We start from the raw sequence: 24,482 nt of genomic DNA on the forward strand, positions 1-24,482 counted from the left end.
CTAAATCTTCTTTCAGCTGAATCCATTATCAATGACATGATAGGTCCAGACTGGAAACAGAGGTGGCTGAATTGGGTGAACCGAACACCTGAACAGGTTTTCTTTAATGAAATACTTTCGTAGGGTTTATTTTTTAAATAAACTGCAATTGTATGTAAGTGTGTGAATGGCCAGAATGTATCTGGGTGTTAGATAAACAAACAAGCTTGAGGTGCTAAATAGTTTCTTCTCATTAGTGAAACATCCTGTATTCTTATGTCCTAGAAAGGTGCTTAGTCATATATTTTACATTTTATTTCCAGAGAATTTAAACACAATTTAGTCTGGGGAAAAATACACTGCTACCATGCAGCCTAAATTAAACTGATCACTGAATTTTACATTACAGAAGCTTTAAAGGATACTTACATTACATGTCCAAAATACCAATCATAATATAAAGTACAACACTATAGATAACAAACTTTTTTCCCAATGGCTGGAAAAATATGCCATTAATATGCATTTTATTTATAGACCTTTGGATCAAGGTTTAACATTATTTCCCATGTAATGGTAACATAGCAAAAATAAATTGAAATAATTTACTTATAAGTGCTGCTTTGGGTGCTTGTCCTTTTCTTTATGTTCTTTGGAAATCTGTTTTTTTTTTCATAAACACATTTTAATTTTTGTTAATAAAATTAATGCACTGCTGTTACTAGTTCCATTGAAGGAGATATCAAAATTCATAATAGAACCACTGTCATTGATCAGGTGTACAAGTCTGTTGAGTAATACTAAATCTCTAGTCAACAGGCAATCTATAGCAGCTTTACTCAACCATTAAAGTATAGTTTCTATTAAAGTTCATAATAGAACCACTGTCATTGATCAGATGTACAAGTCTGTTGAGTAATACTAAATCTCTAGTCAACAGGCAATCTATAGCAGCTTTACTCAACCATTAAAGTATAGTTTCTAAGTATTAGGCTGTTGAATGTCTGTTATAATATCGGTATAAATGAGTGCTTTGCCAGTCTCAATCCTGTATGATTCTTTGCATACCCTGCCAGCTGCAATACTATTTTAGTGAAAATTGTGACAAATGTTTGTCTTTATTTGTATATTTCATATGTTGTGGAACAACTCAGCATAGTTTGGCACAAAGGAAAACCTTTGCGATTTAAATTTTACAGAACATTTAAGGTGAAATACGAAAATAATGCAGAATGATATAAACAATTTTCAACACTTGTACAGTCTTGGAAATTGTTTTTCTTCATTTAAGTGTAGTAATCCTTCTAGCAGGTGCCATCAAATTTAATTTTTAACTTGTAAAAACTTCAATACATACTTTACTGGTCAAAAGTGTGTTTATTTTTAAACCTCTGGCAGTTTACCACTTACCTTTGTACCATTTCAGATTACCTGGACTTGAACTGCTTTATTTTCAATAACAACTAGAAAAATTTGGTACAAGCTAAGGCTGTCAGATTTTAGATCTTAATATGTTTCAGTTAAGCACGTATTTGTATTCAAATGGATGTCAAAATTTCTGTGTAATTAATGTGCTTTTGTATATGTTTGTGCTGGTTTTATATTATCAGCATTTTTACTTTGTACCGACAATGAATTTGTAATGCAAGAAGTGCTTTTGATCTTTAAAACAGTTGCTTAAAAGGATCAGGTGAAAACTGCAGCCTTGACATGAATGTGAAAACGGGCCTGTTCACATTAGCAGGTTTCTGTGCAAATACGAAATGAAGTAATCAAAGGGAAATCTGAGGCATACACATCTCACTGTGCCTCTTTTCACATGTAATGTATGTAAGAAACCCAGAAAAGATCAATTGTGATTGCATAAGCATGTTAAACCTAGCTATGAATCAATTTTTTTCTCAGCAATGCTTCTTTTTGCACTTAGAGATCAGAAGACATGCTTCCTACAAGTGTTAATAGGCGAAATTCACCAAAGTATTTTTCACAATGAATATGCTGTATTTAATGATTATCTTGTTCACTGAATATTTTCATAGAAATCTTCCTGATTTTAATAACAAATTAATAAAATGTTATAAAAAAATTTTTTTAAATCTGCCTTGTGGCCATTTTTGGCAAACATTTTTTGCCCCATGATGCTTTGTGCATTGTTTATGTCAGCTTCCAAAAACAAATATAAAATTAATCATGGTATACAGTATACTAATCTGCCATATGAAATGCATTCTAAAGTAAATTATTTTTTATAAATAAAAAAAAAAAAAAACTAACCCGCTCTTTCTTAAAAAATTGTTATAAAGGTTATTTGAGTCCCATTATTAAGAAAAGCCTTAAAACTTGAGATTACAAATGACATGCCCATGTTGTTTTAAGAAGGAAAAAAGCACAAAGCAACGTGTTGTTGAGACATTCAGACATTTTAAAAGGACACCAGCTGTCACTTTACTCCACCACTTGTTTTCCTCCATGGCTTCTTTTGGGACCATGGGTGCCAATTCACATCAGAGATTGATCCCCAATTGCTTTTATTAACATAGTGTTTTCATCTAGATTAGACAACTAGACAATAATAGCTAATAAAAGTCAGACTTTTTATCTCTCTTATTTTTTAACTATATGGAAGCATATTTTGCAAAGATATTACTTTCTACCCCTGGATTGGTAATGCATGTGTGTGCTTCAGTGAAAAAGAATAATATAATGACCCAGGGGTACGAGAGATGGAGTCATGGAAGTAGCCACTTTATGCCAATTGCTGGGGTGGTGGCCTTAAAAAAAAAAAAAGGGTTGTCTGGTTTCTTCAGCTGTCGCTTCCACCATGCTACCCAGCAGTTCATTGGCAACATTTCCAGCACCTATGTCCTTTTGATGCATGCAACCCAGCTCTACCCCACTCCGCTTACTGGGGACAGAAACAACCTATATGTGATGTTTTTCTGTGGGCTTAAACCCTGCCAATCTTTTATGCCTTTTTCTCCAGACAATGCAGAGCTCTTATTCCTTCCTCCCTCACAGATCCTGGGTCCACATAAATTCTATGGTTTCTTCATGTATATTTATGTATTGAGTGTTGTGAGTGTACTCACTCAAAACATATCATTCTTTTATTACTATATCACTTAAAACACAATGTTCTTTTATTACCATATCCTCAGCAAATGCAACTCACTGTGCATTAAATACGTAAATGATTGATGTGTAATGTTTCAGTCTGTTCTAATGCACACTCTGCCCTTTTCATTTCTTTTATCATGCATGTGCTGAACACTCCATAGAAACGGTGGCATTCCAGTGGCTTAACTCTTTCAAGGTTTTTGTTAAAAATACAGTTCAGTGTAATCGGTTCAGTTTTAATTTTTTACTATTGGTACAAAGTGCAACGAAACTCATGTCATCTGTTTTCACTGTGCTGTCACTCATCATTAATTATGCTCTGTAGGCTATGTGAAACAACACCGAATGTAGTGGCTAAAACCTAAGCAAATTTTAGAAAAAAAATAACCATATGATTTGAGCGTACATCTATCTGTTATTACAAGTCATGCCTGAACATAACTGTTAAAAAAATAGAATTATAGAAGTAAATGTAGGATTTTAAGCAGAATATAGCTTGGCATTGGGAACTTGTTAGGGTTGTCATTATTCCACCTATGGTGCTGGCTATGTGTAGACAAGTGAAAAGGAAATGTATTCTTTCATTTAGAAAAATAATTCCTAGAATCTATGATAAAATCATTTCCTTTTTTATCACAAGGATGCCTCATAAAGGCTGAAGGTATATTTTCTTAAATTTAAACCATTGCTGCTTCATAGTGGTTATATCTGGTAAATTTTGCGGCTTTTAAATTTAAATTTCAGCCCCATTGTAAGCTGCAAGAACAGACAAGGTACTTACAGCTACATTTGGGACCAGCCTTTTGGCCGTATCTCAAATTGGCTGTGTGTCAGTCAGTAAGCTTGTTTCACCAAGAGGAGCCCCCAGTGTCCTCCCCAGTTGCTTTTTGCAGTTGCTACATCATTGAACATCATCATGATGAATGTGTCATCATTGAACCTGAAAAGGCAAAAGTGGGTCACGGGACCCAAAAAGGTTGAGAAGTATTGGTATAAGTGAGGGAGGTACAGACAAATCAAGAAAAAAAACTTAAAAGGCACTCAAGAAGTCAGAAAATGTATGAGAATCTGAAATAATACCTGTAATAACAAAAGATTTATTATTGCGGCTGGTTTTGGCAATCTAAAACATTATTACCCAATTGTTTTCCTATGGCTCTTTGCTATAAATATGATAAAATACAATAAGGGAATATCCAGAAATTAATGTTCAAACACATATCTGTAAATTATAGAGAGGAACTGCAGTGATACCATGTGAAATTAATGTGAATAAAATAAACAGCCATTCATTTATGTTCAAATGCAGTTTTTGCCCTTTTTTTTTTAATAAATGTATTCAAGTTATATTTGAAAAGTGACATTCAATCAGAGAGCCGTAGTACAAATTTTGCATATCTTTGCTTTCATAAAAAATTTAAATATTGAACATTTATTTATTTATATATTAGTTCGACAAAAAAAGAGGTGAATAGTTTGCCATGTGTGGAAGCTTGGGCTATGTTTGTTGATAGTTGTTTAGAGTGTAAAGTCACAAGGCAGTGCTATATGGTATATTTTCACCAACTCAGCATAGACTGCAAATAATAATAGAATGTTCCACATATCTATATGACCTATCTATATGTGAGTGGAGCCCACAAACATTCACAAATAGGGAAAGTGTAAGTAACTGAATATCAGAAGGCTTTGTAAATGTGTGCAGCCCATAATTCAAGATAGTACTATAAGGAACTCGAGTTTGTTTTCATTTGCTGAAAGCTATAGATATAGTGTGTGGAATGTATGGGCATGTACTGCAGTTTCAGTTTAGTAATCTTTTTGTGATTTACTGCTCAGTGTTGATATTTTGTCATATAGAAAGTACACGGTGTTCATTTTCAGACATATACAGTAACATTTATTTATTTTTTTTCCTTTCAGCATATTCGAAATGAAACCAAAAATGAGTTGGAGAAGTTGCTGAAAGTAAATGATGGTCATGCAGCTTACCTAGCCAATGATGAGGTGACGACAGTCCGCAAAAACCTTGAAGCCAGGGGGGTAGCAGTGGATCCCATTTTGGTAAGTATTGCTCATTTATTTTTCAGTAAGCAAATCGGGATATTAAAGGGTACGTCTCATTTATCAGATAGCTTTGGATCATTATAAACATTCTGTGGTATAGTGTACAGAAAAGCAAAATAATAAAGAATAGCCTTCTAATATACAATATGTGACTATTGCAGTAGTTGTCAAGTTTTGGAGTTGTGCTAGAGCAGTGCATTATCCAGGACGTTCTCAAGATCTTTTAGGCACAGCCATCAGCAGTGTGTCTGTCTGCGGAGAGAGTGTCAACCTTTTTGATAGGTTTACTTATCTCGGCAGTGACATTCATGTCTCTGGTGACTATTCCTACGAAGTCAGTAGACCTATTGGGAGAGCATGGGTGGGGTCATGAGTTCGCTGGAAAGGGGTGTGTGGCACTCCTGATATCTATTAAAAAGGACGAAGGTGCAAGTTGTTAGAGTCCTTTTGCTTCCTGACTTGCTATGTGGTTGCGAGAAATGGATGCTATCCAGTGACCTGAGATGAAGACGGGACTCCTTTGGTACTTTGTCTCTTCAGTGAATCCTTGGGTACCTCTGGTGCAACATTGTGTCGAATAAGCAGTTGCTCATGGTGTCCTGAATGAGGCACATTACCTGCATTCTGAGGGAGTGTCAGTTATGGCACTATGGAAATGTGGTGAAATTCTCCAAGGAATGTTGTTGAGGACCCGAGTGGCTGGACCAGGCTGAGGGGTCACCCACGTAACATTTGGCTACGACAGTTAGATGGTAATTTCTAGAAGGTGGATCTGGACTGTGTTTCTGCCTGGGGGATTGCCAACCAGGATCCTGAGCTGTTTTCAGCCAAAATGGGGGAGGCAGCTTGATGGATGAGGTCTCCAGGACTCTAAAAATATCCAAATCTTATTATGTGATATCATCTACTGTTAAATTCTGCTACGTACTTCTTAAATTTTTATTTTTATGCTGTATTGAGGATTTGTTCTTTTCTGTGTATTGTATTGTATTATATTGACCCCCTTCTTTTGACACCCACTGCACGCTCAACCTACCTGGAAAGGGTTCTCTCTTTGAACTGCCTTTCCCAAGGTTTCTTCCATTTTTCCCTACAGGGTTTTTTGGGAGTTTTTCCTTGTCTTCTTAGAGAGTCAAGGCTGGGGGGCTGTCAAGAGGCAGGGCCTGTTAAAGCCCATAGCGGCACTTCCTGTGTGACTTTGGGCTATACAAAAATAAACTGTATTGTATTTTCATCATGTGGTAGGTGCAGCAATTCGCTGTACCAGTGCATGCTCCCCAGCCTGACCTGAGTGCATTATAATAAGCATAGTACATTTGTTAATCGTTAAGAGTTTGAGCATAAACACTTAAATATCACCAAAACTTTCATGTACTGTGATGCATTGAGTTTAAATTAAATGTGTCCATGTTGTTACTTAAACATTCATAGTCTGTAGTTGGTAAAGGACAAAAGTATATCTTGCCTATATATGTGCAAGAATTACCAATAAGTAAAAAGGTGGCAAAAGAAATCAAACTAGAATTACATGTAACTTTGTGATTTCTGGATCAATGATTACGATGTAGAATATGTAGATTATAATTTGTCTTTAGTGCCAGCATTTATTAAAAATATATATATATGCTTGAAATCACTAATCCAGCCTCTTAGTCAGCAGGCTTTTTTAGGTCATTCTGGCTGTTACCCAGGTTAACTTTAAGCAGACAAACATAACGTTAAAAGTACAACAAATGTATAAGATGAAATGCCTAAGATACTCTTTACATTGTTTTGTACACAAAACAGGCGAAAAGCGTTTCAAACGAGTAGGCTGAATATTAATGTAGTCTTGTTTGTGATACCACTATTGTGATTTATTGTCATTCAGATGTATATATTACCTTAAAAGATATTTTTTAAGCTAAGGGTACATTTACAATATCATGGATTTCATAGATATAGTACAGTAATAAGAGCTACCCCATGGCTTCAATATCCTGGCTTCAGGGGAGTTTTGGGAAGGGCATTTAAGACTGAAGCCAGAAAGCACTTCTTTATGCAAAGAGTTGTCGAAATCTGAATCAAATCTCCAAGCCGTGTAGTTGAAGTAGAAACCTTGACAACCTTTAAGAATTGCCTGGGTAAGATATTGGGGGAACTTAGCTATTAGCTAAACAAATGAGCTTGATGAACTTAATGGTCTCCTCATTTCTCAAATTTCTTATGTTACAGATTCCCACCTAAATATAGTTTTTGTGTGAAAAATTTATTTTCTCTGTTTCCAAAATATTCATTAGTCTGTTTGGATTCATTTTATGGGTGCATGATACATCACAGTACTCATCATTAAGTATTTTTTCCTTTGATATTATTGAGAAAACTAGCTGAAATACCCAGCATTGCCCGGGAGAAAAACATAATAAAAAAAAAAACACAACTTTAAAAATAAAAATAAATTAACAAACAATGAACCTGGGTTCGCTTCCCAGGTCCTTCCTGCGTGGAGTTTGCATGTTCTCCCCATGTCTGCGTGGGTTTTCTGCGGTGGGCTGGCACCCTGTGTTGGCTGGGATGGGTTCCAGCAAACCCCCGTGACCCTGTAGTTAGGATATAGCGAGTTGGATAATGGATGGATGGATTAATGGATAAAAACTCACTAATGTGCTTGTCTTGCGGTGTTGTATGCATGTTATCGTCTAGTTGACGCTCGCAACCGGCCAACTCTATTAAAAGCAACAGGGGTGCGGTACTGCTCAAAAATAAAGAATCCTGGCAGTCGCCTGGTATATATACTAACTGTGTAAGCCCTTGCAGTTGAAAGCACAGGATCCTAGAAAGTATTTATATTGTCAGAACAACTCTGGGCGTCTCTCTGCTAATAGGATTCATGTTGCTGAAGTGTTTGCATCGTTTGTGCATTAGCAGGTGCTTTTGTAGGAGGTTTCCTTTTGCTGGTGTACTGGCCTCGCTTGCGTATCCTTAGAGCTGGAGCTCTCACCCTGACTCTGCGTCTCACTTTCGGGCTGGACAGACACACACACTTCCATTCATAGAACTCTTATTTAATTTCAAAAGCAACAGGGGCACGGTGGCGCTCAAACATAAAGAATGCTGGCAGTCACCTCCAGTTCGCCCTCTGATGGTCATTCCGAGTGTCAACTGGATGATAACATGCATACAAGACTGCAAGATCACCCCCCACCCTACCCAGAAGGGGGTGGGTTACTGTTGATTTCACCCTACAGTATTTTTAGTTGACCAATGAGGAACATGTGTACCAAGTTTCATGAAAATCATTCCAGCTGTTTAAACGTGATGCTGGAACATACATACACACATTGACTTTGATATATATATATATATATATATAAACTCAGCAAAAAAAGAAACGTTCCTTTTTCAGGACTGTGTATTTCAACAATAATGTTTTGAAAATCCAAATAACTTTACAGATCTTCATTGTAAAGGGTTTAAACAATGTTTTACATGCATGTTCAATTAACCATAATCAATTAATTAACATGCACTTGTGGAATGGTCGTTAAGACCTTAACAGCTTACAGAAAGTAGGCATTTAAGGTCACAGTTCTAAAAACGCAGGACACTAAAGAGACTTGTCTACCGACTGTGAAAAACACCCAAAGAAAGATGCCCAGGGTCCCTGCTCATCTGCGTAAACGTGCATTAGGCATGCTGCAGGGAGGCATGAGGACTGCTGATGTGGCTAGGGCAATAAATTGCCATGTCCGCACTGTGAGACGCCTAAGACAGCACTACAGGGAGACAGGAAGGACAGCTGATCATCCTTGCAGTGGAAGACCACGTGTAACAACACCTGCACAGGATCGGTACATCCGAATATCACACCTGCGTGACAAGTACAGGATGGCCACAATAGCTGCCCGAGTCACACCAGGAACACACAATCCCTCCATCAGTGCTCAGACTATCCGCAATAGGCTGAGAGAGGCTGGACTGAGGGCTTGTAGGCCTGTTGTAAGGCAGGTCCTTACCAGACATCACCAGCAACAACGCCGCCTATGGGCACAAACCCACCTTCGCTGGACCAGACAGGAGTGGCAAAAAGTGCTCTTCACTGATGAGTCACGGTTTTGTCTCACCAGGGGTGATGGACGGATTCGTGTTTATCGTCTAAGGAATGAGCGTTACACCGAGACCTGTACCCTGGGTGAGGGCTAGGGCCATTCCCCCCAGAAATGTCCAGGAACTTGCAGGTGCCTTGGTGGAAGAGTGGGGTAACATCTCACAGCAAGTACTGACAAATCTGGTCCAGTCCATGAGGAGGAGATGCACTGCAGTACTTCAAGCAGCTGGTGGCCACACCAGATACTGACTGGTACTTTTGATTTTGAGTCTCCCTTCATTCAGGGACACATGGTGAAACATTTTTAGTTTATGTCTTATGGTGTTGACTGTTTTAGTGTTCATACAAATATTTACACATTAAGTTTACTGAAAAACAGTAACTGTTTTACTGTACTGTAAAAACAGTTGAAAGTCAGAGGATGTTTCTTTTTTTGCTGAGTATATATATATATATTTATATATATATATATATATTTTATATATATAGTTATAGATATATAAAGATATCAATAGATAAATATATATATATATATATATATATATATATATATATATATATATATATATATATATGGCAGTAATCAGGCCTGGTTGTTGGCTACGGAAATTGAACTCAGGTGTGATACACCACAGTTAGGTTATTTTTTAACAAGGGGGCAATTACTTTTTCACACAGGGCCATGTAGGTTTTGATTTTTTTTTCTCCCTAAATAATAAAAACCATCATTTAAAAACTGCATTTTGTGTTTACTTGTGTTATATTTGACTAATGGTTAAATGTGTTTGATGATCAGAAACATTTTGTGTGACAAACATGCAAAAGAATAAGAAATCAGGAAGGGGGCAAATAGTTTTTCACACCACTATATATATATATATATATATATATATATATAGAGAGAGAGAGAGAGAGAGAGAGAGAGAGAGAGAGAGAGAGAGAGAGAGAGAGAGAGAGAGAGAGAGAGAGAGAGAGAGAGAGAGAGAGAGAGAGAGAGAGAGAGACCGATTGATTGTATCTTTATATATACATTGTTTAACATAAATATTACCAGAGAGAGACCGATTGATTGTATCTTTATATATACATTGTTTAACATAAATATTACCAATCACTAAGTGCAGCTTATGGTGAAAGCAATGGTGTCTGGACCCATCATTGGTAACAACTTTGTTCACCCCATTATCTGTGTTAGTGAAAATTTGCTGCTTGTCTCACAAGCTCCATGCGGAGAGTGTGTTGCTTAATCCGTGAGCAACTGCATCTTTGGTATACTCTCACAAAAAGTATGTTGTCTTCAAAACATGTGCTTTTCAGTGGAAATTCTCCACCAATACGTGTATTAATAAATCTGTCAGGCTCAGGTATGTTTCTGTAATTTTGTTCGATCACAAATCAGTTTTGGTTACATAGTGTGCTACATGTTTGAACTTCTTTTAGACATTTGGAATAAAGTGAAGACAGCACATCTTGGGAAAAGTAATTGTGGGAGGGAATGATATATTTCTCCTCCAGGTTGTCTATCTTTTTTTGTATTTTTTTTTTTTTTTTTAATATAACCTTCACTGTGCAATGTTAATCAGAATGATGTCTTTAGCTAAATAAAAAGACATGGCTTTTGTCATTTCATCTACTTTCATGAGCCTGTCAGATATAAGGATGCTTCATGCCATGAATCTGTAATAGTTATCTAAGTTGTGAGCTGATTACTAGGATCTTGGTACCTCTTGTTTAACTTTCATGCTGTCTTTATACTACACTAAGTATTTCAGTTGTATTAATTCATTATGTTTGAGTCTGGTGCTGTTACAGTTATTTAAGGGACCTCTCAGTGCATATCTTAGTGTTTTGTTTTTTTTTAAATCATTTTAAAATGTTTCTTTTGTTTTCTGTTACCAGTATTTCCTTTTATAAAATTCTCTACAAAGTTTGTAAAATATTTCAATTTTTAATTATCACTTTCGTAATTCATTGGAACATTTGGGCACTGCCTGCGCAGCAAATCTCAGGGGGGTGGCTGCCTGGCATTGTTCATCTACAGCTGGTATGCACTGCTTTCAGTAAGACCAGCTATTAGTTGTGCTGCTGACATACCACACAAATTAAAAAGCTACAAAGCCCATAAAAAGAGAAAAGAGGTTGACTTTGAGTGAGTCTTGGACAAGAAAGTTCTTAAACACCTTTGCTCACGATAATTGAGCAGCACTCGGTCTTTGTGGAATAAACTAGATGAGCTAAGGACATCTGTGTGATACCTCAATGAGTAACATGAAAGGTGTCTAATGTTTTAAAAATCTGAAATTGGGCAGAGACATTGAAATAGATGGATTTGTATGTGAAAGGCAGGAGAGAAACTCGGCTTCCAATAAACAGTTGGGCAGTGGGGTCTCCCTCTACATTAATAAAATTTGCTGTAATAATATCGCTTTAAGTAAGTGCATCAACATGCTGAATATTGAACTAGTCTCCATTGGGCTTCGTCCATATTATCTAACGTGTGTGTCCATATGATATACTATGTGAGTTTAATCAAATATTTATGAAAGTAGTTTATGTATATGTGGGAGTTGCAGCTGAAATAATTTTTGAAATTGTTAAGAATCTGAATATCAAATCACCAGGCTCATTAAAACTTGTGATGTGTGATTTCAATTAATGTAAACTGAAATCGGTATTGCCACACTGATACCAGTATATGAATATTAATACTAGAGAGGACAAGACATTGGACAGATGTTATGGAAACATCTTCGACTTCTGTATATACCATCACAGAGCAGCTCTGGGTGTGTCTAACCACTCCATTATTCATTTACTGCCAAAGTACAAGCAGAAACTGAAACAAGGAAAAACAGCCACATGGAAAACACAAATCATGTACAATAATAGTGGATGAGTACTGTAGGAATGCTTCTGTTGTACTGATTGGGATGGATGTGCTGACATCCTCACAGACACTAGATGATGCCAATTATACTGTTATTGAATATATGTAAAATTCTTTGAATCTGTGCTGTGGATTACCAAAGATTTAAAACTACTACTTTTGGATAAACAACATCCTCATTGGAAAAATAAGATACAAGAAAAGTGTTTTTACAGGAAAGTATTAATGGCTTATTTAATCTAAATTAAAAGATGTATGGGGAAAAATTGAGAGATGTCTTAATGATATCCAAAGTAGATTTGAAAAGGAGTGAAAGCAATCACATGACTGGATCAAAAAAAAGTGTAACCCTTCCATCACACAAGGCCCACAAGCTGTTAAGAGAGATGAACTTAATGACTTTTACAAGATTTGATACTACTGATTACAGCACCCATAATGACCACTGGGGCCAGATAAGGCCCTGTTTCAGGTAGCTCCCCCCAGTTTTCATTTGCTTTTTGACTGGCTCCTGAGCTGTGCTTTTAAACATTAGCTGTGGAAACAGTCAATCATTACCCCAGCTCCTAATGTTTCCAAGCCAAGCAGTCTGAATGGCTATAGACCTGTGGCACTCACTTCCATTCCAATGAAATACAATAAACACTTGGTAAAAAAAAAATTAATGGCAGAGTCTAAGTAATTTTAAGGTCATCACCGATGTGCTTACTGCTGGTTATCCTACATCATATTTGCACTTTTCTCGATAAGTCTGGTTCCTGTGTCAGCGCACTATTTTTGAATTTTTCTTCAGTGTTTGATACCATCCAGCCTCACATACTGAGTGAGAAATCGAACAGTATGAATGTAACCCCATTCATTACGTTCTAGATTCAGGAATTTCTTTTAAATCGTTCATAGACAGTCAAAGTACATTACATTTTTTCAAAATTAGTTTTCTGAAATATACTGATTCCTCAAGAATATGTTTTGTCTTCATTACTATTTACACTGTGCACAAATTACATGAGGCAGAATAATGACTGTTGTTCCAATTATCAAGTATTCCAGTGACACCACGCTATTAAGATGCATATCTGGGGAGGATGAAATCCATTATTTAATCTTATGAACTTGAACCATCTTACTTTAAATGTCAGAAAGACCAAAAAAATGATGTTTGACTTTAACAGGCAGAAATCTGTATGTTGACCCCTCATTTTTCTTGGAAAGCAGGCAAAAATAGTTATTAAATATAAATACTTAGAAAGTATCCTTCATGATAATTTCCTATCTGGAATATATATGCAAGAAACACATATTGTAATTGCAAACTTCACTTATTTCTCCTCCATAAACTCTTTGACTGTTTAAAATGGACGAGAACCTCATGTTGTCATTTTATCGCAGTGTAGTATAGTCTGTCTTCAGTTTCAGCTTCATTGCCTGGTTTAAGTCGTCTGACAAATCAAACTTTTAAAAATCTTCAGAAGATTACCAAACATGTAGCTAAAGCTGTTGGGGCTTATGTAGATTATTTGGTAAGTGTTTCTCAAAATGTTGTACTGGAAAAACTGGAAATGATTTAAACTGATGACAGACACCAATTACACACAGAATTTTTACTTCAGTAAATCAGAAGGGCTAGTCATTTTAAAAACCAAAACAAATCACTCTAGGAATTCCTTTCTTCTCAGTTCCATACATTTTAATAAGGAATATCTGAGATAATAAACCAAATCTAAGTAAAATACAATATTGAATTGTGAACTATTTGCTCATATTGTTTTTTTTAGCATTCTCACTATATTATGAACCAAAATATAAACCATATTTAAGTAGTCTAGGTTCAAAATTAAACATACTTCTCATTTTTGTTTGAAGCTGCTTCAAGCATTAAACAAATTCTGCATTTAAAAGATTTTGCTAGGGATCAGACTCCTTAAAACGCTCTTAGCATCTGAGGATGTAATTAATCATAAGATGTGTGTATGTCTAAATTGCCCATGTACTCATGTGCTTCGCAGATACAGTATGTTTTTAATTGGTTACAATGCTACAGTTGTTTAGAACAGTTTAAAGCTAGGAGAGTTAGATCTTTGAAATAGTAGGAGTACTAAACGGAATGCACTAATCTGTGCAGTCATATTTCCTCCTGTATATTTTTCCATATGCATTTACTTCTTTTTGGTATCACTCTGACAGTCAAATACTTGTTACTTACTAGACAGCATTTTTCTTTTGAAAATCTTTGCGTATGTAGGTATCAATTTAATGTGTGATTAGTTTTATTACTTTGGTATGGTGTTGAGGGTTTTTTTTTTTTCTCCAGGACTTTTTGAAGTATGTGGAGTAATGTAATACACGAGATATCACAGAAATAAATGGGATGAACACCCAGCCAGCAGTTCACAGTGACCACCATATTAATGTTACACAGAGCTGTTAACTTTTTCCAGATGTGTACTTCAAGAGGTCTCAGTAGCTGAGACTAGTGCTGGGCGGTATGACCAAAAATCTATCACGGTATTTTTCAAAATTGTACCGGTTTCACGGTATTCAACTGTATTTTTTTTTTCATGCATGAGTTAACCACATTTTCCACTGCAATTACTGCAGTAGACTGGCTAAGAATAACCTATTCCACTGTCATGAGAATTGTACATTGTACAAAGAAACATTTTAATGTGCACACAAGTATTAATAGGTTTGCATGGCCCCTTAAAGTTTTCAAGAAGGGGGGCACTAATAAAGAGAAGGAATCACATTGCATGTCAGTTGCAGTCAAAATATAGAACCTTTTTGTTGAACAAATTTTGCAAACAACTTAAACAAAAATTTTGACAACATATTGTCAACCATCCAAAGAGGCATTTAGACTTAGTGAAATATCCAGAGGTCCTTGTCAAAAGTTGTATTGCACTGAACATGTCTTGGAAAAGGAATAAATAGTAAATATTTTTTGTAAACCAACTACACTTTCTGTTAATGTTAACAATCTCTGTCCACTGACACCAAGTGGCTATTTAAACAACTTTTACCATCATTAAACTGCATAATATTTAAACTAATAAATAATAACAATAAAATAAATAATAGTGCAACATCCAGTAATAATACTATTACTTCAAAACTTCAAAACGCGATTGCACGACTGCGGGGTGATGATGAGGTGATTGGGGCGAGTCGCACCCGGTCGTTCTCTATTGCTTCATCGGCTTACTGCGGCATGTGAATAAGGAGCTGCACCCACGGAGATGTATATTTATGGGCTGGCAGGATAGGGGGAATCAAAAAAGAAAAGATAGAACACAAGGAGGTTAAAGAAGGGAAAAGGCAGTCATGGGAGACGATACAGACATCAGGAAGGTGAAGGCAGCATGAGCTGGGGCTCCGTGAGGGAGCGCAGGCTGAGGCGATCTAGGGGTTGATTCACCCCACTGACTAAGCATATAGAGTGGGGAGAGCGAAATGTAAGACCTCCCAATGGATTTGAGGAGTGTCTGATTGAGCGCCAAGGAAGATGGGAGGTGTTGCAATCTCGGACGGTCTGGCTGTGCAGGAGTTGGCAGAAAGCAGTTCGTGCTGCCAAGGCTCCACCAGCAATGCCTGTAAAGGATGAGCCCTTGGAGACAGAAGGTGGTGTGCTGCGATCAGGTGAGGAGAGAGACTGCATTTTAACCTCTATTTTAACAGATTTATTTATTATAGATTTTATCCCCACGTTTCACTGGTTTTATGGATTTGCTATTTATTTGGGTACTGTATTTTTCTGAACACTGCACAATGGACACTTTTGGTTTTACTTTTGACTGTTTTTAACAAAAGCACTTGAGCACTTTCCACCATCCCCTGACTTCAATGACATTTCTTAGCTCATCTCGGTCATAACTATTGATGGTGTTGGTTTAACGGATTCCCATGTGGGAAGAGGGAGTCGGTAGAGGACCGGCATCGTCACGCTATTACACAGTAATCACGTACATTTCACAGTATTGAGAAAAAAAATAAAACAAGTACAGTGGAACCTCGATTATCCGGTCTTCAATTAACTGTGCATTTGGTTATCTGGGATCGCCTAAAAATAAAAAAAGTGTGAGACATCACAAGACCGCCAAGATTTCGCCTCCAAGAATTCCGACTACAGGAATGTACACTACATGTGTCACAGCTTAAGTTTTCTTTGTTGATGGGTTTCTGAGAATTATTTTAAAAGGATTGAAAGTACAGTATAGCATCTGTGCACCAGCCAGGCGATCCTTTGCTATGAAAAACCATTAGACTTAATCCGATGCAGAGGACTCGTTCCGAACACTCTCCCTCCCCTTCTTCCAAATTCAGATGACTGCCACTCGTAAATAAGTTTTGTATGGTTCGCACGGTCCGTGTCGGCGACACCTTGTTCCAGGTTCATTCAGTTGGCATCTGCACCTCGAGGTTAGAAAGTAGTTTTGCGTAAGTTTTTGCCGAAATGTCAGGGTCCAGTGCGGGAGCAAAAAGAAAAAGAGTTGTTTTGTCAATTGCTATGAAACTGCAAATTGTTGAACATGCTGAAAAGGGGGAATCAATTGCTAAGCTTTCATCGGAATTTAACATATGAAATCAAACGGTGCGTGATATTGTTCGGAAGAAAGATGAACTCTACAAGTTCATAACTTCATCAGATATATTTAACAGAACGAATGCGCACAAGACAACAAAGTGTTCAAAATTTGACGATCTGGATAGAGCTGTGTTCGAATGGTTCAAGCAAAAACGCACTGAGGGATGTCCTGTATTCGGGCCATTGCTGCTCGAAAAAGCGAAATGGTTTCACTGTGAGATGAAGATTCCTGAACCATTTGCTGTGTCTCAAGGATGTCTGCAATGTTTCAAATCTCGCCACGGAATTAGACAGTTGGATATCAAAGGTGAGAAACTAAGCGGTGATTCTGACGCTGCAGCACTATGCGTAATGGAATTTAAACGTCTTCTCGAGGCTCATGATCTTTCACCTGACCAGCTTTATAATGCTGACGAGACTGGTTTGTACTGGAAGGCTTTGCTGTCAAAAATGCTCGTATCAAAAGAAGAAAAGTCTGCTCCAGGTCACAAGTCCCGTAAGGAACGAATAACAGTGCTAGCATGTGCTAACGCTGGTGGTTTGCACAAATTGAAACTCGTATGATTTGGAGAGTCTAAGAATCCACGATCATTTAAGGGAACACAAATGCGCAATTTTCCTGTACTTTACTACAGTCAGACCAAAGCATGGATGAACAGAGAGATTTTTAAAGATTGGTTTTTTAAACATTTTGTTCCTGCTGTTCGAGACCATCTACGCTCCAAAAATTTGCCACAAAGAGCTGTGTTACTGTTGGACAATGCACCTTCCCATCCTAGCGAAAATGTCCTGAAAACAAGCGATGACCAGATTTTCGTTGCATATCTTCCTCCAAAAAGTGATATTGCTTAAGCAACCTATGGACCAGGGCGTCTTAGAAGCATTCAAGCGTCGTTACAGGAAATCTTTACTCCGTTCAGTCTTGGAAGAAGACGGAGATCTCCGTGAGTTTTACAAGAAATGGGGAATTAAGGACGGAATTTTCTCATGTTCAGAGAGTTGGGATGACATGCCGAACTTAACCTTTCGAAAGTCATGGCGAAATTGTTCCCTGATGTAATGGATAGTGTTGAAAATGTCAATGACCGTGAAAGCCAAGCAATAACAGCGCATCGCTTTTGGAGGAAATTCAAAATGTAAATGGATTTGAAGACGTCGACAGAGAAAACATCGAAGAATGGCTACTCTCTGATAATGATCAGTCTGGATATCAAGTGAAAGACGACACTGCCCTTGCTGCAGAAGCGAAGTCAAGTGCGGAATTGCCGGACGAAAGTGATGATGAAGCAGTTGAAGACGAACCTTCAGAAAAGAAAGTTTCGATTGCAGAAGCGCTAAATTGTGCCGAAACTTTGCTAGACTTTCTTGAGCAGATTCAAGCGGATTCAAATTTTAGTGACATCATAACACTTTGTAAGCTCCGCACGTCAATAAAATTGAAGCGCTGCAAGAACACAAAGGAGCGTCTCCTTTCTGATTTTGTCAAAAAAACTTCATAAACATAAGAAAGGTAAGAATTTCACTGTACAGCACCTATTCTAGTATTTGCGAATTTTTATAATTATTTTTGCTTATCTGTGATTTTTGATTATCCAGATGACGGGTGCCGGTCATTAAACTGGATAATTGAGGTTGTACTGTACAACTTGGCTTGCAGTATTATCCAGTAGTATAGAAACAGTATTCCTCTCATTTGAACATAATGGTCCACATCCGAACTTTTAAAACCAAAGTATCTTCAACCAGACACGGCACCTTTATTCGTCAAAAGTTCTTCTTTGTCATCATGTTCAACTTTATCGTCTGCTACAGCTTCCTTTTAGGAATGTTCTCTTTCCATTTTTACTGCTCAATACCTCCACTAACACATGTACTCTTGCATTCCTGTTTAGCGGTGCAGCAGTGAAAAAGATCCTCCCTTAAATAGTTTCCTGCTGTGCCACATTGCGAACATTGTTTAGTCTATTTAAACCAGCGTTCCGGTATAAGAAAAATCCATATCATAACAAAAATAAAAAACAGTTAGTATGAACCGGTATACCGCCCAACACTAGCTGAGACAGTGATTTTGTTTTTTTTTATTTACTCAAACAGATCCTGATGTACTTTTTTTTCAGATGTTTGCCTTACACCTTTCCTCATAAGAGAATAGATTTTTTTCCTTCCATCTTTTACTAATAATAGTTAATTTATACAACATCTCTGTTTTTCAGATAAAAGACACTTGGCACCAGCTTTTTCGTCGGCACTTCCTAAAGACAGCACTGTCTCATTGCAATCTTTGTAGAAGAGGATTCTACTATTATCAAAGGCACTTTGTGGATGCAGAGGTCAGTAACTTTAGTCTGTTCTGGGTTGTTTTAGGGATTTTAATCAGATTTTCATCTTGCTGTTCTCTCACAATAATATATTATATGGTGCAAATCTAGTGATGATTAATAATATATGGCTGAAGTGCAGATTTAAGTATTTTCCACTAGAGAATAAAAAAAAAAAAAACATCTGCTGAAACTTTTGAAAACCTTGCAAACCCCAAACAAAACCTGTTTGCTTCTGATTTTTGCAGCTGGAGTGTAATGATGTTGTCCTGTTCTGGCGGATCCAGAGAATGCTTGGAATTACAGCAAATACTTTGAGGCAGCAACTTACCAATAATGAAGGTACATAACTTGGTTCTGTTTCAGCTTTACTTATTTTTACCAGAAAATTAAATGCTGGTCAGGTTCACACTTTTTGTATGAAGTTAAACTCTGCATAATTGTATTGTTTACATTTAAATATATACATCATAAAGCTCATGTATATTTCTTTTTAAGTTCAGTAAAAGTTACACCAAACTAATCCAAAATTTACTGTAATGTCTATTTTTTTTTTTTTTTTTTACTAGCGAGAACTTTTGACATTTTCCCCACTTTTTGACATTGTTAAAGAAGTAGTGATGCTCCAATCGATCAGCTGCAAATTGAAATCAGCCTATTTTCACTAACAAAAGACTCAATCAGTGATTGCTAAAAAGGCCAATCACAAAACCAATATTTTCAGTCCTTTTTTTTCTAAGCATTATGGTAATTTAGTTGTAGTGTTTCTTTTTTTTTTATTCTTTTGCAGCAAACTTACTGCAGTGTAAACAAAGAGCAGCAAGTGGAATCTTGCTTTTATCAGTAAACAAGAGTTGATTGGTATATTAGCCTTTACTTTAAATAAGTGGAGTAATATACTGGAAAAAAAGTAATTTGAGAGGTTGTCCTGTCCAACTAGACAAGCGGCAAGAAAAGCTACTTTAAAGAAGTCAGACCTTTATTTTGTGCTTTAAATTAAAATGAACACAGTTTGAGTTTGGACTGCATGCTTCTTTAAAATGCAGCAGCTTACGCCATTAATTTCAATTTGAAATTGCTGCTTAGTAAACAATAGGCTTCTTTTAAAGACTTGTACTGCGTTTATTATTTGTTATTCTGTGTCATAGAGTAAAAGCTGTGGTAAAAAACAAGTACTACATAATTAAAATGGTAATCCATATGTTAATAATTACATCTCAAGAATTATGAATGTCTAGTTGATACACTGAAGAAAAAAACACACCTGTATAAATATAGCAAATGTATATTTTAACAGCAAAAATGTATATTTATATTTAAACAGTGTTTAATTGCCAATCTCAATTAATTGTGTGTGAATATATACTATATATATAATTTGTTGTTAAAGAAATGGTGCAAAACTACTTTTTCAATTAAGCCTTGTTACAAATAGGTACATTACAGAAAAAAATTAAACAGTATGACAGCTTGTAATTATGAGAAGCATTTTATTTTTTTATTATAGATAAATATTTTTGTAAAGATTTTTTTTATTTAATATTTTATGGTCAGTGAACAATAAGCCTATAGAATTTAATTTTGTTAATAAAAATGAGGTTAATACCTGTGGTCTATATTTTAATTGGTTATGCAGCAGATTAGTGTAAAAGGTTTTTTTTTAAAGGAATAAAGAAAAAAATTGAATTAGAATTGGCTGATCAAGTAATGTGAAGTCAGTGATTGGTATTGGTCTTACAAAACCTAATCAGAGAATCCCTAGATGTATTCCCAGGTTCTTCCTTGGAGTTTATACTGATTTAACACTAGAATTACCAGAGCCTACGAAAAAACTTGTAGATCCGTCCCACCTTAAATCGCTTCACACCTCTCCATCAGTGTCTTTTGTCCTTTAAATGTGTTGATAAGCAGCAAGCAGCCTGCTATCACATCCCTCACCGGTGCACAGTTTTCTCAGCTCAAGTCTGTTTACCTGTGTGTCAGTTGCTTGGAGTTGTATAGAGTGAGAAGTCAAGCAAAATCACACCTTTTATAAATACTATATCATTATTTGGAACACATGCATTTCATGTATGTTCTGTTTCTACAACAATCTATGTACAGTAAAAACATCGTTAAAACAGAAACTTTTTCATGTTTTAGTAATAATTGACAAAATGTAGATATGAAGTGTATAATGTGTTAAGCCTGCTTTCCAAATATCAAATAAACACTTTTACAAAAGGTACAAATATAACAGAACAAGTGCGTTTCTATTCAAGAATATAACTGCAGAAAACGAACCCGCGTTAGGGTGCAACATTAACATGCATTTACTACGACCGCTTCGGTGTCACAATGGTATGAACTGTTGACTGGTAATCAAAACTTCACGGGTTCGAGTCCGTTTTGAGAAGTGAACTGCTCTTATTCTTATTATTTTAGAATAAAAACATACATTTGATTTCAGTCTGTAACAGCCGGTGTAAATGTGTGTACTCGTAAAGGTTAGCTTTGTTTTTTTTTTTTATTCAGATTTATTCTCTCAGTCGTGTTTACAATCCTACACCCCCCATCTTACACTGCTGTTTTCACATAAAGATGCGCTATAGCTCTGCACTCTACTTGTGACTTTTTGCTGTAGGAAGTAAGTAAATAAACCAAGGTAAATAAGTAAATAACATTCGATCTGGCTCTTATGTACAAAGTACAGCAACGGCAGCTTTCACCTGTAGCTATAGACTCTTCCACGCTATTGTTTAGATCTGGATGGTGCATGTGCCCCAAAAAAAAGTTTACCTGCATTCTTGTGCCATTTAACTGCATTCTCGCACTTTTGCCATCGCTGTACTTTGTATATGTACACGGGAAGCTCTGCATGTTTATTTGTGACTTTACACTGTAGGAAGTAAGTAAATAAATTAAGGTAAATAACATTCGATCTGGCTTTTATGAAAGTAACATGGTGAAAAGTCAAGCAAAATGACCCCTTTTAGTGGCTAACTAAAAAGATTACAATATGCAAGCTTTCGAGGCAACTCAGGCCCCTTCTTCAGGCGAGATGTAAGTAACATATAAATGTTAATGTTTTGGGCACATGCACCGTCCAGATCTAAACACTAGAGTGGAGAGTCGCTTTGTACTGAAGAGTTTATAGCTGCAGGTGGAAGCTGCAATCTCTGTACTTTGTATATAAGAGCCAGATCGAATGTTATTTACTTATTTACCTTTGTTTATTTACTTACTTTATGCAGCGTAAAGTCACAAGTAGAGTGCAGAGCTATAGCGCGTCTTAATGTGAAAACAGCAGTGTCAGATTGGGGTGGGGGGGAGATCGTGAACGCGACTGAGAGAATAAAACTGAATAAAAAAAAAAAACAAAGCTAACCTTTACGAGTATCATACATTTACACTGGCTGTTACAGACAAATCAAATGTATGTTTTTATTCTAAAATAGTAAGAATAAGAGCAGTTCACCTCTCAAAACAGACTCATCCGGGATCGAACCCGTGAAGTTTTGATTACCAGTCAACAGTTGATACCATTGTGATACCGAAGCAGTAGTAGTAAATGCGTGTCAATGTCGCACCCTAACGCGGGTTCTTTTTCTGCAGTTATATTCTTGAATAGAAACGCACTTGTTCTGTTATATTTGTACCTATTGTGAAAGTGTTTATTTGATATTTGGAAATCAGGCTTAACACATTATACACTTCATATCTACATTTTGTCAATTATTACTAAAACATGAAAAAGTTTCTGTTATAACGATGTGTTTACTGTACATAGATTGTTGTAGACACGGAACACACATGAAATGCATGTGTTCCAAATAATGATATAGTATTTGTAAAAGGTGTGATTTTGCTTGACTTCTCACTCTATACAACTCCAAGCAACTGACACGCAGGTAAACAGACTTGAGCTGAGAAAACTGTGTGCCGGTGGGGGATGTGATAGCAGGCTGCTTGCTGCTTATCAACACATTTAAAGGACAAAAGACGCTGATGGAGAGATTTGAAGCGATTTAAGGTGGGACGGATCTATGAGTTTTTTCGTAGGCTCTGGCAATTTTAGTGTTAATCTGCTGCTGATTGACTTGATGAAGCTTTACCCATTTAAAAAACTGATTGTTTTACATACATTAATAAAGACTGTATTTAAGAGTCCCTGGGGATAAAGTTGATTTTCATAGTATTCAAAAGCATTAATTTATAAAAAAAAAAAATGTGTATATGTATGTGTATGTGTATATATATATATATATATATATATATATTTTTTTAAATATATATATATATATATATGAAAAATGTCCACAAGAATGTCACTGCAGTGCTTAATAGCATAAAACATACCATTCACATTTATTAACTTTGTGAGTACTTGCAGTGTAGTATAACTTATTTTATGTTGGGTTACATACTCTATCTAATAATTGTGGTCGTTAAAGCAAAATCTGTCTTCAGTTCAGTTTAGCTACTAAAATAGACATATTAGTAGTACTGTTGTGCGCATGGTTTAACATATTATTGATAAAAGTACAGTTGAAATATTAAACTGAGTTGTGAAAAATGTATTCATGTAGATTTATTCACAATAAGCTTAATTACAAACAAGAGATATTTAAGTAACTGGATGATGACACTAAGGCTTATTTTTCTGTTCCACAATTTTTATAATAATATTACATCATATATTCTTTCCAATCATTTTAACCATTTGATATAGTTTTTGATTTCTTTTTTGTATCCAGAATCTGCAAGATGCATGCAGTTGTGAAATTAAGTTTCTTTGTTAAGAGTTATTTGGTTTGGTATACTTTAATGTTAACAGCTTAGCCGATTTTACTACAGACTACCTAAAAATAATAAAATATGCTATGTCTAGCTTCTTATTGTACTGTATTTAGAAGTGATAAACCAGACCTTGGTTTTAATTTTGTAGCTGTCCAGTTCCAGCAGGTCATTTGTAGAACATTTTACCATACATTAAAATTACTCACTTTATTCTGTGCAAAGTAAATAATTAAAAGTAATTGTAATATTGATTAAAATATTCTCTTTGGCAGTGTTTATTTCTAAACCAAGACACACAATTAAACTAAAATACACATTTTTATAGTGTTTGCTGAATTGAGCCACTATGATTATGAAATTAAATAACAAAAAACTACTCACACTTTCACAAAAAATGTATTTAATTATTTTGTCGAAATCTTTAAAACAGATGCAATACATATGTATTATTCAGAAATCATTAGCCTTTCGGTTTGAAAACCGAGCCATTACTTTTTTTGTACCTTAAATTCTGGTACATCAATATTTTTGCACAGTGTATGGCTGGAATAAAGTTGAGTTCAGGTAATTGGTTGCTTTTCCCTTCTTCACTAGTGTGGCTTCATACTCTCAGAACAGTAGAGAAGAGTACAAGTTACTGCTTTAGTGAGAAGAAGCAGAAAGAGG

The 24,482-nt window shown here is 36.0% G+C and overlaps 1 protein-coding gene across 4 annotated transcripts in view; it reads left to right on the plus strand.

The window, feature by feature from the left end:
* The window catches only part of opa1 (OPA1 mitochondrial dynamin like GTPase), a 240,686-nt gene that overhangs the window by 118,077 nt on the left and 98,127 nt on the right, over positions 1–24,482 (plus strand). For all 4 annotated transcript variants that reach the window (XM_039766026.1, XM_039766043.1, XM_039766034.1 and 1 more), the window contains 4 exons: positions 17–96; positions 5,020–5,160; positions 18,933–19,049; positions 19,286–19,379. In XM_039766026.1, the coding sequence (XP_039621960.1) occupies positions 17–96; positions 5,020–5,160; positions 18,933–19,049; positions 19,286–19,379 (432 nt within the window). The remainder of the gene's footprint in view (positions 1–16; positions 97–5,019; positions 5,161–18,932; positions 19,050–19,285; positions 19,380–24,482) is intronic.

The sequence above is a fragment of the Polypterus senegalus genome, chromosome 1, assembly GCF_016835505.1.
Source record: "Polypterus senegalus isolate Bchr_013 chromosome 1, ASM1683550v1, whole genome shotgun sequence".
NCBI classification, from domain to species: Eukaryota; Metazoa; Chordata; class Cladistia; order Polypteriformes; family Polypteridae; genus Polypterus; species Polypterus senegalus.